This window comes from Phoenix dactylifera, chromosome 13, assembly GCF_009389715.1.
Source record: "Phoenix dactylifera cultivar Barhee BC4 chromosome 13, palm_55x_up_171113_PBpolish2nd_filt_p, whole genome shotgun sequence".
Classification (NCBI taxonomy): domain Eukaryota; kingdom Viridiplantae; phylum Streptophyta; class Magnoliopsida; order Arecales; family Arecaceae; genus Phoenix; species Phoenix dactylifera.
Genome location: NC_052404.1, coordinates 1,883,108 through 1,897,305, shown reverse-complemented (window position 1 = coordinate 1,897,305; position 14,198 = coordinate 1,883,108). Strand labels below are relative to the sequence as shown.

Genomic DNA, 14,198 nt, shown 5'->3' with positions numbered 1-14,198 from the left:
ACTTGTGTTCTATAATTTATACCTTTTGCCAAGCTAAAACCTCTTTCAAACCAAACAGCAGAACAGACCATCCAGATCTCAAGCTCAAACCATGCAACATAAACAGCTCCATAAAAAGCCTACCTCACAATTCATTCAAGCAAGTTTAAATGCATCGGATGCCACACAAAGGCACACCATTTTATTCTACTGAAATATTCTAGACCAGCCAAAACAGAGCATCAGAAAGCCATCCATCTCGTTACAGGGGGATGCCGGCGGCGGTCTTCTTCCAGGCCGGCCGGGCGGAGACTTCCTGCCACCAGGCCAGCACGTGGGGGCGGGCGGTGACCAGATCCGCCTTGGGGGTCTTCATGAGGTAGTGGGTGTAGGGCATGTGGTTGAGGTCCGCCAGGGTGAACTCACCACCCGCCAGGTACTTGTTCTTGGAGAGGTGGGCTTCGTACACGTCCAGGACCTTGCCCAGCTTCTCCGCGTGCTTCTCCACCGTCGCCGGATCGGTGGCTCCCCCGAACAACGGCTTGATCAAGATCTCGAACACCAGATCCGCGATGGGCGGCCCGAAATGCTGCGACTCCACCTCCAGCCACACCTCCAACGCCGCCGTCTCCTTCGCTCCAGCTCCCGACCGGAGCAGGTCCGGTCCGGTCTCCTTGCACTTGCTCACGATGTACCGGTTTATTGCTCGCGATTCTGGCCGTCCGATTAAACCCAAAAGATCGCAGATCCAGGATAGGTGCATCAATTGCACGATATCTAAATTTTAAGAAACAAATCTAAATTTTTAAGCGTGAAAATTTTACCAAATAGGACGATATCTTCGTCCTCCAGCACAGGAATCTGGCCGAATGGCTGCATAAATGGAAATAAAAATAAACGTCACCAAAACTAAATACGCCTGCAAGATTTTTAGGTTTCTCATTTTTTCTGTATAGAAGTTTGGAGAAATGGAGAGGGATTACGTTGAGGGCGAGGAAGGAAGGCTGTTTGTGAGCGCCGGTGCGGAGGTCGATGGGGACGAGCTCGTATTCCAAGCCCTTCTCGTTCAGCGCCGCTACCACCCTCACCGTGTTCGTAGACAGCGGCAACCCGTAAACCTTCAACCCCATCTCTCCCTTTCTCCCCCCACTTCCCAGCCTACAACACTATCTCTTCACAAGGCCAAGCGGTCCGGAATATATAAAGATAAAAATGTCATGAGCGGACAACGAGTGCATACACGTTTCTATGCGCACGGGATCATCTGTCGTCCGTTCCAGACGCCCGACACGTTTAAATAATCTCATTCGCCATATCTCGCGTCAGGCATAAGAATTTCTATGGGAGTGTCGGGAAGACAGTTTTCCAGGTAGCAAATGAGGATACGGTGCCCTGACCCCTGGACTAGTTATTGTCACCGATCTAGATGACCGCGTGGCGGTAGCAGGGGCTCTTTGGTGACTTACCTGGTGGTGGTAAGCTTAGGGTCGTCGTGGGAACTACGCATGCGGCTGATTCCCAAAGCGGTGGGTGCAATAATGAGTTCGTCTTTACTTGTTTAGGTGAGAATGGATATTATTTTCACCTGCTCGACGACTTAGGTCCGCGCATTCGGCTGTCCGAATTGTCCGTTAGTGGGAGGTGGGCCAATTTTATATGAATGTCTACTTCGGACTTGGAACGTGTCCCTCATGCCAGTGCCAGTATCGGTCTCCTAGTATGAAATAAATTTTTTTACAAAAATACCGTTTTATTAAAAAAAATAAAATCAATTTTTTTACATATTTTTTTTTTTAAATATGTAAAATTATGTGAATATTTTTCTAAAATATTATTTGAATATATATATATATATTTTATTAAATTTTTTTTTTGCATATTGATCCATTAAGAGTATTTCAATTATTTTCAATTTTAAACCATTAATTTTTTAACGATGTTACGTGGTGTAGGCATATATGCCAAAAAAAAAAAGAATATACATATAAAACAAATATTTTATAAGAGTATACATGCAAATATCAATTTTGTAAAGATATTCATACAAATTTAATATTTATAGAAATATGTAGGCAAAATTTTTTACCAAAATGCTGTTCTATTAAAGAAAAGTTATAAACGTGCTTAAGTTATAGCCGCTTATCTGATGCACAACTTAAGTTCGGAACGTCTTTGTTTAAGGCCACGGTTGCACGGCGATCATCATGCCATCCTCCGTGCCCGTACAATATTTCATAAATAGGGATAAATCAAATTTCAGTACTGTGAACACAAAGTTATATTGCCATATAAACTATTACGAATGCAATCGGTGCATTAAAATAGCATAGTTAGTTTTAAATTGACTACTAGCATCAAGATTGAGAGGGAAGAGAAGTAGATGGAAGATTATGACGAAGTCCTTGAACCATCAATTTTTTATGCAGTGTTGTATCTATCATGCAAAAGAAGCTGAAACGAATTCACGGTTGGATCGCACAATGGCTGCTTCAAGATCTACGCAGATAGGTGAATAAATTTGTTGAATTTGCTTTGAGATCTGTATAGAGAGTACGATGCTGCGAATAAGGATCAATCGCAAAAGATGCAACCCGAATCCGAAAATAGCAGGCTCTAAATTTAAGCACAACTACAAACCCAACCCGCCTAGGCCCTTGGACTCCGAAATCCCATCCTCTTCCTCCACGCCGCCCAAAAACCCTACAGAAAGAAACCCTAAATCCTCGAGAAGGCAAAACCCCATAGTTTTCCTCCGCCGCCCCAGGAAAACCCTAAACCCTCACCCGAGACTGCTGCGAGAGCGCGATGCGGCCGCTGGACGAGAAGGAGACGGCGGCGGTGTTCGAGAAGCTCTTCAAGTTCACTGGTCCCAATCTCAAACACATCGTGGAGCGCCCCGCCGTGGAAGGCCCCGACGATCCCCCGGGCCGCTACTGCTTCCGCCTCCACAAGAACCGCGTGTACTACGCCAGTGAATCCCTCGTCCGCCGCTCTACAAACGTCTCCCGCGCCCGCCTCGCCGGCATCGGCACCTGTATCGGCAAGTTCACCCACCACGGCTCTTTCCGCCTCACCGTCCAAGCCCTCGATCTCCTCGCCGCCCACGCCCGCCACAAGGTCTGGCTCAAGCCCACCGCCGAGATGTCCTTCCTCTATGGCAACTCCGTCCTTAAGTCCGGCCTCGGACGCATCACCGACAACGTCAAGTCCGGCGACGGCGTCGTCGTCTTCTCCATGACTGACGTCCCGCTCGGGTTCGGCGTCGCGGCCCGGTCCACGCAGGACTGCCGCAAGGCACACGCGGATGCTATTGTTGTCAACCACCAGGCTGATGCCGGGGAGTATCTCCGCAATGAGGCTGAACTATGATTGATCCATGGAGCTCGTGTTCGTTCCCAAAGGTTGGATTTTTATGCCTGTCTATTACTTGCTTGTCGGATTGGATACGGATATATATTTTGATCTTCTCTTACTCTCCACTCTATTATGAGATTTCTCTATTGGCTTTCTCATGCCTGCCTTGTTGGAAAAAAAATATTCTTTTTAGCAGAATTTTAATATTACTGGCTCTCACTAAACTGCAAATTAGAATCCATTTTAGTCTAGGAGAAAGCATATGACTCTAGGCGTTGCGTTAAAAAAGTTCCATGGAACGGAACAGTGAACATCTATGCTAAAATTAAAAATGGTGAAAAAAACTTCTTTTGGGTTCTGTTTTGCATAGTAATAATATTGGTAAGGCTTTTTTATTTAAAAGATGAAGTTTTGGGTTTTTGACGGTGTTGGATCAGTTGGTCGATAGATTACACTTTAGTCTCCTCTTTGTTTTTGGTTGTTGTTGATGGTTCCCCTAAACGTATAACCCTGCTTTGAGACAAGGAGGATAACATCCCTTTGTCATTGCTTTGATCATGCCCTTGCTGGGGTTCTAAGTTTGGCAGGGTAGCTTCCTTTAGTATCTTGGTCTAATTTGCACGCTGAAACTACTATTTTGAAAAAACAATCTTCATTTTTTGGTCAGTTTAGTTGAGGGTTATGGATGAGTTTTATTTCGAAACAAGTCTACATTTTAAATTATAGTCCACGCAATCATCTAAGGTATGCTTCCCCACTGCTATTATACATGAGACTGGGAAGCACATTAATATGTGGCATTACCTAACTAATCAACAGCTCAGGAAAAACCTTTGACACCTTCTTATCTAGATAACATATTTTATATTACCATGAATTATCATATTGTTTGCAAATCTCCTCGTGAAAAAAAAAAATAATGGTCTTGCATGATTACCATCTTAGCACACCAACTTTCCTAAGTCGTATCAAAAATCTCGAGGCATTCTTTCAGCTTGAAATTTTGATTAGATACTTAATGCTGTTTGTCATTCTTGGCCACAGTTGAATTCTGATAGTATGCAAAGATTGATATGGGTTTTGTGGGGGGTCAAAAGGGAAACTTAATATGAGCGACTTGGTTAGTATTTGTACGAACCAAAGATTAACAGTAGTAAATAGTCATTTGTAAGGTTGTTGGATGGATATCTAGGTCTTCCCCTGACTACAGCTTGCAATACATGATCATCATTTTATGGCTTGGACAAACATCAATTACCAAGTATGCAAGTTGATGTTCTGGACATGCTAGCTTTGTAGACTAAATGTTAGGCCCTCCTTGAAGATATTTTAAGCAAAAGGAACTGTAATTTTGCAATTTTAACATGGGAGATATGCATCATGATAACTTTTCAGAATGAGTAGTTCTTTAAATTAAATTACGATGTGTAGACATAATGCTAAAGATATGTTTGACGCCCACACCCTCCCCCCCCCAAACCAAAAAAAAAAAGACCGCACTGCGGCATGGGAATATAGGAAATTAAACTTTAGTTGTCTTTAGTTGTATCTCAACAAAGTGAGTGGTTAATTGTTTCACTTGTCCGTATGCTTAGGTATTTTGGTTGCCAAACACCCTGGACTTTGAATATCTTCTTGTGGATTGCATAATCATAGGATTGGTGTTTTCTAGTCCATTTTTTAAATATTCGGATTGTTCATATAACATTATGATATTCTTTCATTAGCTATATCTTTAGATTAAACAATCCAAGGCTTGAAAACTCGGTTTTTGTCTTGACTGTCGGTCCAAGTTTCAACTTTGGGAGTATCTGCAGTTTTGTTCATTCATTTTGAGATTTAGGGTTTCGGCAAAAAAATATATGAAAAATGGGAAATATAAAATGATTAAATTATTAGAAATATAGAAAATAAAAATATATAGAACTTGCGAGGAAACTATTAGATATTGCTTTAGAGAGTACTTATATTTCTTTCTATAGTTTTAGTTGTCTTGTGCTGGAAATATTATTAATTATGAAGATAAGAATTAAAAGAAATGCATAATCCACTTCAATTTGGAGTGTATAAATATTTAGCAGTTTGATGATAGGTTAATATGTGCAATTGTAATTGTTGAAGAGAGTATGAGTGCAAGAGTTATGAACTATCTTCTGATATCGAGTTTTAAATGAAAAAAGTTAAATACAAAGAACATATTTTTCCATGAAAAATTGCAAGTTTCACTTGAATTTAAAATTACCACAATAGATCCACAAGATTTCACATAAAGGAGGTTGATCATAAAAGCCTATAGAAGAGCAATCAAGAGATGTTCCTAGAAGTTCTTGTATTTTGGAAGTTGATACCTTATAGAGGATATTCGAGATTAAATAGTACAGATTTGAGCTTAAATCTCGTATATCCACTGTTTAGACATTCGAAAAAAAGATCTTCCCAATCTTGAGTGTATGCCCAAATGCATCCCATTTTCTGAGAAGTCATTAAATGGGTAGGTGACTTCAAATAACGGAAGCTGTCCCTAGATACATTATATTTGGCCTCGGGTTATTTTTGCTGAACCTCAGAAACATTTGTTGGTCTCATGTTGCTTAAGGAGTTCTAATGAAACTGAAAAGTTTCAAATTCAGTTTTAGAATTCTGACTGACTTGTGCAATGATCATGCATAGGGAGTTGGACACATTTTGTAATAAGTGCTGCATTTAACTTCAGATTGTAGCATAGTAACTTAAATATGGTTGTCAACCCTGTCATGAATGCTAAGAGTACATTTTTTGTTGTTAAGAAAAATAGGTGCTATGAAATTCACAAATATGGATTTTATGTCCTACTATATTGATGTACTAAGCTTTATAGGTTTTTCCTGCATAGGTGTAATAGTTAGTTCCCAAATTATGCCCTTCTAGCCTTGGCTCATTAATTTGCTAATTTAATTCACATGCGCTTGTAACACAACAACATTATTTTGGTAGCTAATAATACTATACCTTTGCGTGCAATAGTAATTTTCGTTTGAGGTGTTTCATGTAAAGAAATCACTTGATAAGAGAACTGGTAGTTCAACGATAACCTAGTGAGGTAAAATGCCTTTTTTCTGTGCAAGATGAGTGGAATTAATTTGGTAAGGGTACTTCAAAAGTTTTGGAGGGTAAAAACAATTAAATGATAGTCATGTAATATAATTACCTTTTTTTTTTCTAATGGGCTCAAGGGGTTTATAGTAGTTGGAGAAGCAAGTTCATGAGTTATGAATCCATTGGCCTCGCAACTGGTGGCATTATATAGAGAAATGGATTAATATTTTGTTGCAAGTTGTGTGCAAGGACTTTTTGAAGCTTAAGCTATTAGGTCCCTGTCCTCTTGGTAGCAGGCCAAATGCCAAAATTGCTGACTTAAGTGAACTAGTACAATTTTTACTGCTTTTCAACACTTCAATGTCAAGATGACATTACATCAGAGGGATGCTTAATGCTCTTTTGTCGCCAAGTCTGTTTTGAACCCGAGCATACAACAACTAATGGAGGGATATGGCAAGGAAAAAACAAAGAAATAAGAGAAAGAGAGGAATTTTCAATTTTGAATTTCAAATCCGAAATGGTCTGTCTTAGTAGATCGCAACGCCTTTCCATTAAATAAAAATGTCCATCCCTTACTGATTTGCATCCACTTAGGATTATTCATAAGTAGAAAATAAAATCTATTTGGGATTATAACCATATCACTCTTGTCTTTTAGGTACAATTCACAGAAAAAAAAGATGTTAATCTTATAATCGTAGCATTAAATAGCTTGTTAGTGTGGCCACTTATTTTCTGAATCCAGATATTTGAGATTTCTGATAAGCCATGTTGTTTTGATGCAAACATCAAGCAAGAAACCTTTTCAAGTTGCCCTACCAAGGTCCACCATTGTTTCATTAAGGTCCTAATGTTACTATCTTTCTAGTGATGATATCAGTTTAATTGTTATTTTGGTTTGCTGTCCTAGTTGATCATCTTCTCTTTGGAGATCCTGGTTGCTCCTCACTTGGTATATGAACATTGTGTTCTTTTTATTGTTAATTCATCTCTTGCTCTTTTGACAAGTGCAAAGATAGCCCCAATCAAAATAAAGTCCTTTTTATTTTCAGTGCATCTGTCACTTCTTAGGATCAAGATTTAGTTATGCTTGAAGAAGATATTTTTGAGTATTTGAACACCTTTATTAGTGCACTAAAAAATTGCTAATTAGACATCTGAAAATTAGAGACACTTACACAATCTAGTTATCACATAATCTTAGAGTTTAACAACTTCCTCATTCTAGACTTGAAAGTGTCTAAAATTATAATTCCTTAGCTACTCATGAAAATGAAGTCAAGCGAATCACAGATGAAACCCAATTGGAATTAGGACATTCCATTTGAAGAATTGAACTTCACCAATTGCTTCCACTGTTCGTGAACTTTTTTTTCCTAAATCTGTATTTCACAAACTCCTATAAAAATTTCCCTTCATCAGATGTTGTTTACTGACTTAAATTACTATAGAAATGTCATACCTAATTTTTAGACATAAGTTCTATGCAGTCACATTTATTTTTGCTTGTATCTTCTTATTTTAATGGCTAATAATTGACGAGAAAAATTTTCAACAAGTTATATGCTCATAGGTCGAAACTGAAGTTATTGCATTTTGAAGAATGCAAACATGGGCAAATGCTAATATGATAATCTATTTACCGACTACGAATACAAACATGTTGAATAGAAACTATTTTTTCATTTTTTGAAAGTAAAATATGGTGGTAATGGGCCATCACCAGGGTTTGAACCCTGGATGCCTGCCAGGGGCAAGCCCTTAGCAGAGGGGTACTGACCAGCGGAGCTAACAATTGTTGGCATGTTGAAAATAAATCATCAAACTTGCTCTTTGTGCAAAAGAGACCCATAAATGTGTTTGGCCTCGTTAACTGAGGGTGCTTGTACTCGTCGCTAAAGTTTGGGCAGTGGGAAACATTTATAATACACTCCAGAAGGTTGGGCTTATTTAAGTCAGATAGCATCTTCGGATTATACAGTCATTACATGCTTTCTGTTCGCAGCAAAAAAAAACTTCTCAGTGACATATTAGGAATTTTATGAATCTTTGATCAGATTATAAAGTGCCCAACTACCTTGATGTTAGAGGCGTAGTGGGCTTAACAACTGATTGGCAGGGCGGTGACTGGCGAGACATCTCGTTAGTGTTTTCTTACATGTCATCCTGTGGACAAATTGATGGCATAATCAACTGAAACTTGGAAGGGGCACCACCAATTGTCAGCCATTAGTTGATAAAGATTGGTTCATCACTATTTCACTTCCTGGGGGAAAAGGCTTGTGGCAGGTGATCAGCACTATCAGTTGACAAGATCGTGCCTTATTTGTTGAAAACATTGTCATGTAGTTTAATAGTTGGCACTCAATCATGTTCTTGTCAATGTACCTCTGGATTTTGCTGTTGTTTTTTACTTTTGAATCTCATTTATACCTGGAGTTTATTGCCTTATTCTAATTCAGGGTTCTCATGTTTGCAGATAATGCTGGCACCAAGCAACAAAGATCACCATCCTGTTACACCTATCTTGCGACCGTACACGTAATGCATTTTTCCAGCAAGATATGTTCTTTTAATTAAAACTATCACAGGAGGAAGTTCTAGGCATGAAAAAACAAAAAAGATCAGCGTTCCAATATATGTTTTACCCTTTTACCTCGTTTCTATTTCTGTACTGCAACAATCAACTAAATGTTATTGAACTTTGAGAAGAAACAGTTGCTGCACTAATGGTGTTACCCAGCAAGTGGTGGTTTATCAGCTTTAAAAATAGTCCAAAAAAGTATCTCCCTTCTTGAGCAATCTATAGCATGTATCTGTGTTTCTCCACCCCACTGGAAGGGGTACCTAGTCATGTAGAATTATGCAATCAAGGATTTTTTTGGTACTTATGGTAGTGTTTGGTTGCCCAAATTTCTCTTGAAAGAAGTGTGGAAGTCTGCATTTCATTGTCCTAATATTTTGGATAGGTCATCGACCGCTGGTCAAATTAGTTGTGGTGTCCTGAATATTAAAATAAATGGGGCATTTCTATATATGGTCTCCCACTTTGCTACTTGGTTTGTTTGATTAGGGTTTGGATTTGTAATGTGCATTTTACTTGATGACTAAAATTTTCTAAGAGGAGGATGAAAGACTTTAATCGATTTTATTAAAAAGGTTTAGATTTATCGAGATATTTGGAAAGTTTTATGAAGGAGCACTCAAGATTCATGAAGATGAAGCACTTGTTAGGTGAGTTGGAAGGAACTGCATGAGAAAATTAACTGCACCTTGAAGCGAGTTGGAAAGACTTCTAGAGACCTCGTCTACTTATATCTTTTCGTGTGATAGGATGTGTATATATGTGTGCAAGTTTTCTCATAACATTACAATAAACTCGTCATAAATTGGCTCAAGCTATTGCAGCTCACAATTAGGTTCTGATTTAGTGCAAATTGGATGGACAGGTGTGATGTGAAGCCTAGCATGACATGTCTCTATGTGGTAATCCAAACACAGTTTGTATCATCAAATGCACAGGAAAGATACTTTAAAAAATGCATGATTTTTTTTTTAATTTTTTATACAGAGTAGATCATAATCATGAGTAATTGGGTATTGTTTACTTCCTTCCAAAAGGGTGTCTCACCAAACTGCCCGGTACTTGAAATTGTTACAGCTTGGGGAGGGGAGGGGACAGAGTTGAGGGTGTTTCTGTGGAAATGCAAGTTTTGAAATTATATAATTAAATTAGGGTTGAAAGTTAAATAAAGGGAAGAACAAAATTTGAAAAAAAGAACGTTAAATCAAAACAGAAATTGTAATCCGAATTGGGAATGCGCATCCGGGGAATCGAACCCCTGTCAGTACCGTGGGAGGGTACTATGATACCACTACACCAGATGCGCTTATGGCTCTCGGCATCAGAATACTTGTAAATAATATTACGTTTTCGGTAAACATCACAGACCAAAATATTACCGAATCATCGAGATGTCATTTATCTACTGTCTTTAATTTTTACTTATTTTAGTTTTCTACCCCACCCTCTCCCCCACCCCCCGAAAAAAAAACAAAAAAAGAAAAAAAAAAAAGACCCAAACTAATAAAAAAAAGTTAATATCATAGCTGACTGTCAAAATAATTCTTTTTTTTTTCTTTTGAGAGACTAACTTGCACTATAATTTCGAAGTTCCAAATTTTAAAAGTGGCACGTCTGATAATCGAATCTATAACTTTTGAGTGGTAAGCAAAAATGTATTACCACTTGGGCAAGTTTTGACTCACTAATTAGTTGCTTTCAAGAAGGAGAACTATCAAATAATCTAAAATAGTATAATAACTCAACAGCCAATCATAAGTTATTTTGAAAATTTTTATTATTTTCGTCAGTTTTATCTTACTTATTCTTATCTATAGTTATTGTTTTCCATATGCACCATGGATTTTTTTAAAAAATATTTATAATATTCTTAGATCTATTCAAAATATATTTTCGATTTTAAAATTTCTTTCGCTTGTAATAGTGTTTTTTACCACCTAATCAGTAATTGTGGCCCCTATCAACAAGGTTTTAAATTAAACAAACTAGATAATGTATACATTTGAAAACCTTTGGGGTCCTGTCACATTTTTGCCTACTTCTTACTGCTTCTTTATCAAGTGATATCATTTCTAACGAAGATGCTATAAGTATATGGCTCCTACTTCTCACTGTTTTTTTTGCTATAAAAGGAATTTCAATTTCGATTGCTTTTCTCATTATAAATTTGAATTTAACTCAATTCATGAGCAATGGTAGTAAAACAATCCTAAAACTTAATGGATCATTAGGCTTTGGGTACCTTCTCAAGCTATTTAATTACTACAACAAATACAACCAGAAGCCCAAAGTTCCATTGAGGCTCCATGTCACAAGTTCTTGGAATCACTGCTAGAAATAACAACACACCTATATGCTCAAATTCTTGGAGCTCCTCGATAAGATTCTGATGGGGGGCGAAATGGATCGTCCAGCCCACAACAAAAAGGCCGCCCCAATGTTGGCCCAATAAACGCCAACGTCGAACGGTTGAATCTTCGGTGCAGCTCAGAATCAGACCGGCCTCGGACTCCGCCTAAAGCTCTATCGACTTCCAATGTTCGCCGACTCGCCCCGACCGAGTTCGGGACGACCAACTTCAGTAGTACGCCTGACCCTCGAGCTCGGAGCGCTCTACCGAGCGCATCTCGGAACCCAGGGAGCCAAGCTATCCTCCATATCCGACTAGCCGACCTCGCCAAATACATGATGCGACCTCTTAACAGGTTCGGCCTCACCAATAACCACACCCATGTGTGCACCCACACCCTCCTACGTAGCCGTATATTGGAACGCCACCACGCCACGCTTCGATAGCTGGCCCTCGACAGTCAAAGGACAGCGCCATGACTACTCCGGCTATACCCTGCTATGACTGTCAACACTTTACCGTTCTCGAGAACGCACAGCACCACACGCTACCGGCCAGCCTTAGCTGCGCGCCATTCGACTCAGAGCTACCTCCCTCTCATGATGAGGGCGGACAATGCCTCTGCTACTTTGGCTTCTCCACTGGGACTACAAATAGCTCGGTTAGGTAACTTCTAATAAACTTTTGGTTAGACCAAATTTATCCCACTCTAACTTGATCGTCGGAGGGTCCTTATCGGAAATACCGGTGAGGCTTTGTGTAGGTCCGCCGCCGCCGCCACCGTGCAGGAGGTGGCCCCCATCTTCTTCTTCCAACCACTGGCTACTCCCTCGACTCCTCCGGCATGGTCACCCTCGGGCCAAATTTGAACCACAACAGGTTCCACACAAAGACATCTTTGGAACTAAATCTTGAATTGTAATCAATGTGGTTTGTTGGCTCGGCCAATGCTACGGAAGATCATGTTGCTTTCGACACATGGCCAAAGGTAGCGGTCCAAATCCTAATGTCTGTCCTCCGACAAGCTAGATTTGGTATGGATTCTACTGTTTTTTCGTGGTGCAAGTATCCTTCTTTACACTCAATTGACATGAATTGATGAACAGCTCACATATGCAAAGCACGGTCACACGTGACATTCACATGTGATAGCGCCTTGATGTTTCTTATCTAATTTAATCGGATAGAATTGATCCCCCTTTTTGGACATGACCATAACTTTACAAATTCTCTTCGCCATTTTGGCGAGGGAATTGATGCAACATTCCAAATGTCATGGACTTTATTCTCATTGTGACGCAAATCAAGCTCATCATAATTACATTTAATGGTTCTTTTTTAAAAAATAAAGTTAGGCATAGAACTTGCCAATGTTTAATTAACTTTAGCTTTGTTTTGGTCTTGCATATCCCTTGCATTAGCTGCTAAGCATAAACATAATCCAAATGGACACTTATAATATATTGCGTCACATTGTTGCACATCTCCCTCCTTCTTCCTTTTTTTTTTTTTTGGTAAAAGAATAGGAGGGGGGAGAGGAGAACTTCATCCGCGTAGCAGCTCCCACTGGCCTCCCTTCCACTAGGGAATGTTCGATACATGTCGCAAGTTTCTACGTACCTTCTCCGACCCGTGGGCTCTCCTACCGGGATCAACACCCACGTGTGAGTACGTCACCCCAGTGTCATCTCAGTATCGGAGGACTAGATAGCGATTTCACTGGGCAAACCAAGTGGGGGGCTTTCGGTCTCCATATTTAATCGACGCCCGCGCATTTCGAACTTGGGTCACCTGCTGGAATCAAAGCCCTGTTTTCACCGTGCTACCACCTCGGTAGCCATCTCCCATTTTTTCGAAACCCTAAGGAATGTTTACTTTACATAGTTTCACACGTAGAAATGACAACCGTTAGGATCATGGTTTTGAAGAAAAGAAGAGGGAGGACACACCGCAAGATAGGCTAGTGCTATCCCTTTCCCTCGATCAAAGGGGATATATTATTAAATGATGTGTCCAGCTTAGCTTTTATATATATATATATATATATATATATATATATATATATATATATATATATATATAATTCTTTCAATGGAAGGGATAGAAAAAAGTACAATAGAAATTCTTATAGGAGAAGCTTGAAAATTTGCCTTTTGGATTATGTTATATGTTTTCTTACCCTTATAGTTTTTATAGAAAAATATTACTATTTTTTGGTCTCTTCATGGATACTCATATTGCCGCAATCACTTCAAAGTAAATAAAAAAAAAATCATTAGAGATTTTATCTATAATTTTTCAGATTTTACATTAAAAAAAAAAAAACTCATTGCCTTATACAAGAGTGGTGTGATTCATGCGTCATCACTCTCTCTCTAACCATCACTTTCTTTAATTCACCAATTGTTTGTGAATTTCACCAATTGCCTTGTGCCATGTCAGCCGTGATGTGAGGGAACCGTGTGGGATGCAATAGTAACGCTCCTTGGTAACATATCATGAGTCATATCTATGTGTGCATACACGTGTGCATGTCACCTTTTCTTTTTGATTGTTAAAAACAAAAACGCCGAACCAGATTCGTCGTCCAAATTGCGTTTTGCTTGTTTGCCCCACCCACGCACTACAAGAAACAAAAAAAAAAAATTCTTTATTTTTATTTTTATTTTTATTTTTTGCTGAGACGGGTTTCTCATACAATGCGTGTACGAATACACCTAATAAAATCAAAATACACTAACTCGCGGAGTGCCAGTGGCAGTTTCCCCTTCCCTAATCAAAGGGTGTACCCTGAGTGGTGGGCCGTGTAGGCAGCCATCCAGTCGGCCACCCCATTAGCTTCTCTAAATACAT

At 39.3% G+C, this 14,198-nt stretch overlaps 2 protein-coding genes and 1 non-coding gene across 3 annotated transcripts; 1 reads left to right on the top strand and 2 right to left on the bottom strand.

Moving 5' to 3' along the window:
* Nucleotides 1-78: 78 nt before the first annotated feature.
* LOC103707284 (glutathione S-transferase 3) lies at nucleotides 79-1,173 on the bottom strand. Its single transcript, XM_008791710.4, has 3 exons — nucleotides 963-1,173; nucleotides 804-852; nucleotides 79-693 (listed from the first exon to the last, which is right to left on the bottom strand). Exons 1-3 carry the CDS (start codon nucleotides 1,107-1,109, stop codon nucleotides 242-244), a joined length of 648 nt encoding a protein of 215 aa, XP_008789932.1. The 5' UTR covers nucleotides 1,110-1,173; the 3' UTR covers nucleotides 79-241.
* A 1,444-nt stretch (nucleotides 1,174-2,617) lies between these two features.
* LOC103707283 (60S ribosome subunit biogenesis protein NIP7 homolog) lies at nucleotides 2,618-9,300 on the top strand. Its single transcript, XM_008791709.4, has 2 exons — nucleotides 2,618-3,380; nucleotides 8,891-9,300. Exon 1 carries the CDS (start codon nucleotides 2,785-2,787, stop codon nucleotides 3,346-3,348), a length of 564 nt encoding a protein of 187 aa, XP_008789931.1. The 5' UTR covers nucleotides 2,618-2,784; the 3' UTR covers nucleotides 3,349-3,380; nucleotides 8,891-9,300.
* A 930-nt stretch (nucleotides 9,301-10,230) lies between these two features.
* On the bottom strand, nucleotides 10,231-10,301 carry TRNAG-CCC. Its single transcript has one exon. It is a non-coding gene; the product is annotated as a tRNA-Gly (tRNA).
* Nucleotides 10,302-14,198: the final 3,897 nt, after the last annotated feature.

What these genes read in the sequence shown, in the direction of transcription:
- LOC103707284 (XM_008791710.4), bottom strand. Translation starts at nt 1,109, where the DNA reads ATGGGGTTGAAGGTTTACGGGTTGCCGCTGTCTACGAACACGGTGAGG. An exon ending in CTTCCTTCCTCGCCCTCAAC is followed by an intron (nt 853 to 962) that starts GTAATCCCTCTC and finishes CCATTTATGCAG; the next exon opens with CCATTCGGCCAGATTCCTGT. An exon ending in CGAAGATATCGTCCTATTTG is followed by an intron (nt 694 to 803) that starts GTAAAATTTTCA and finishes TCGGACGGCCAG; the next exon opens with AATCGCGAGCAATAAACCGG.
- LOC103707283 (XM_008791709.4), top strand. Translation starts at nt 2,785, where the DNA reads ATGCGGCCGCTGGACGAGAAGGAGACGGCGGCGGTGTTCGAGAAGCTC.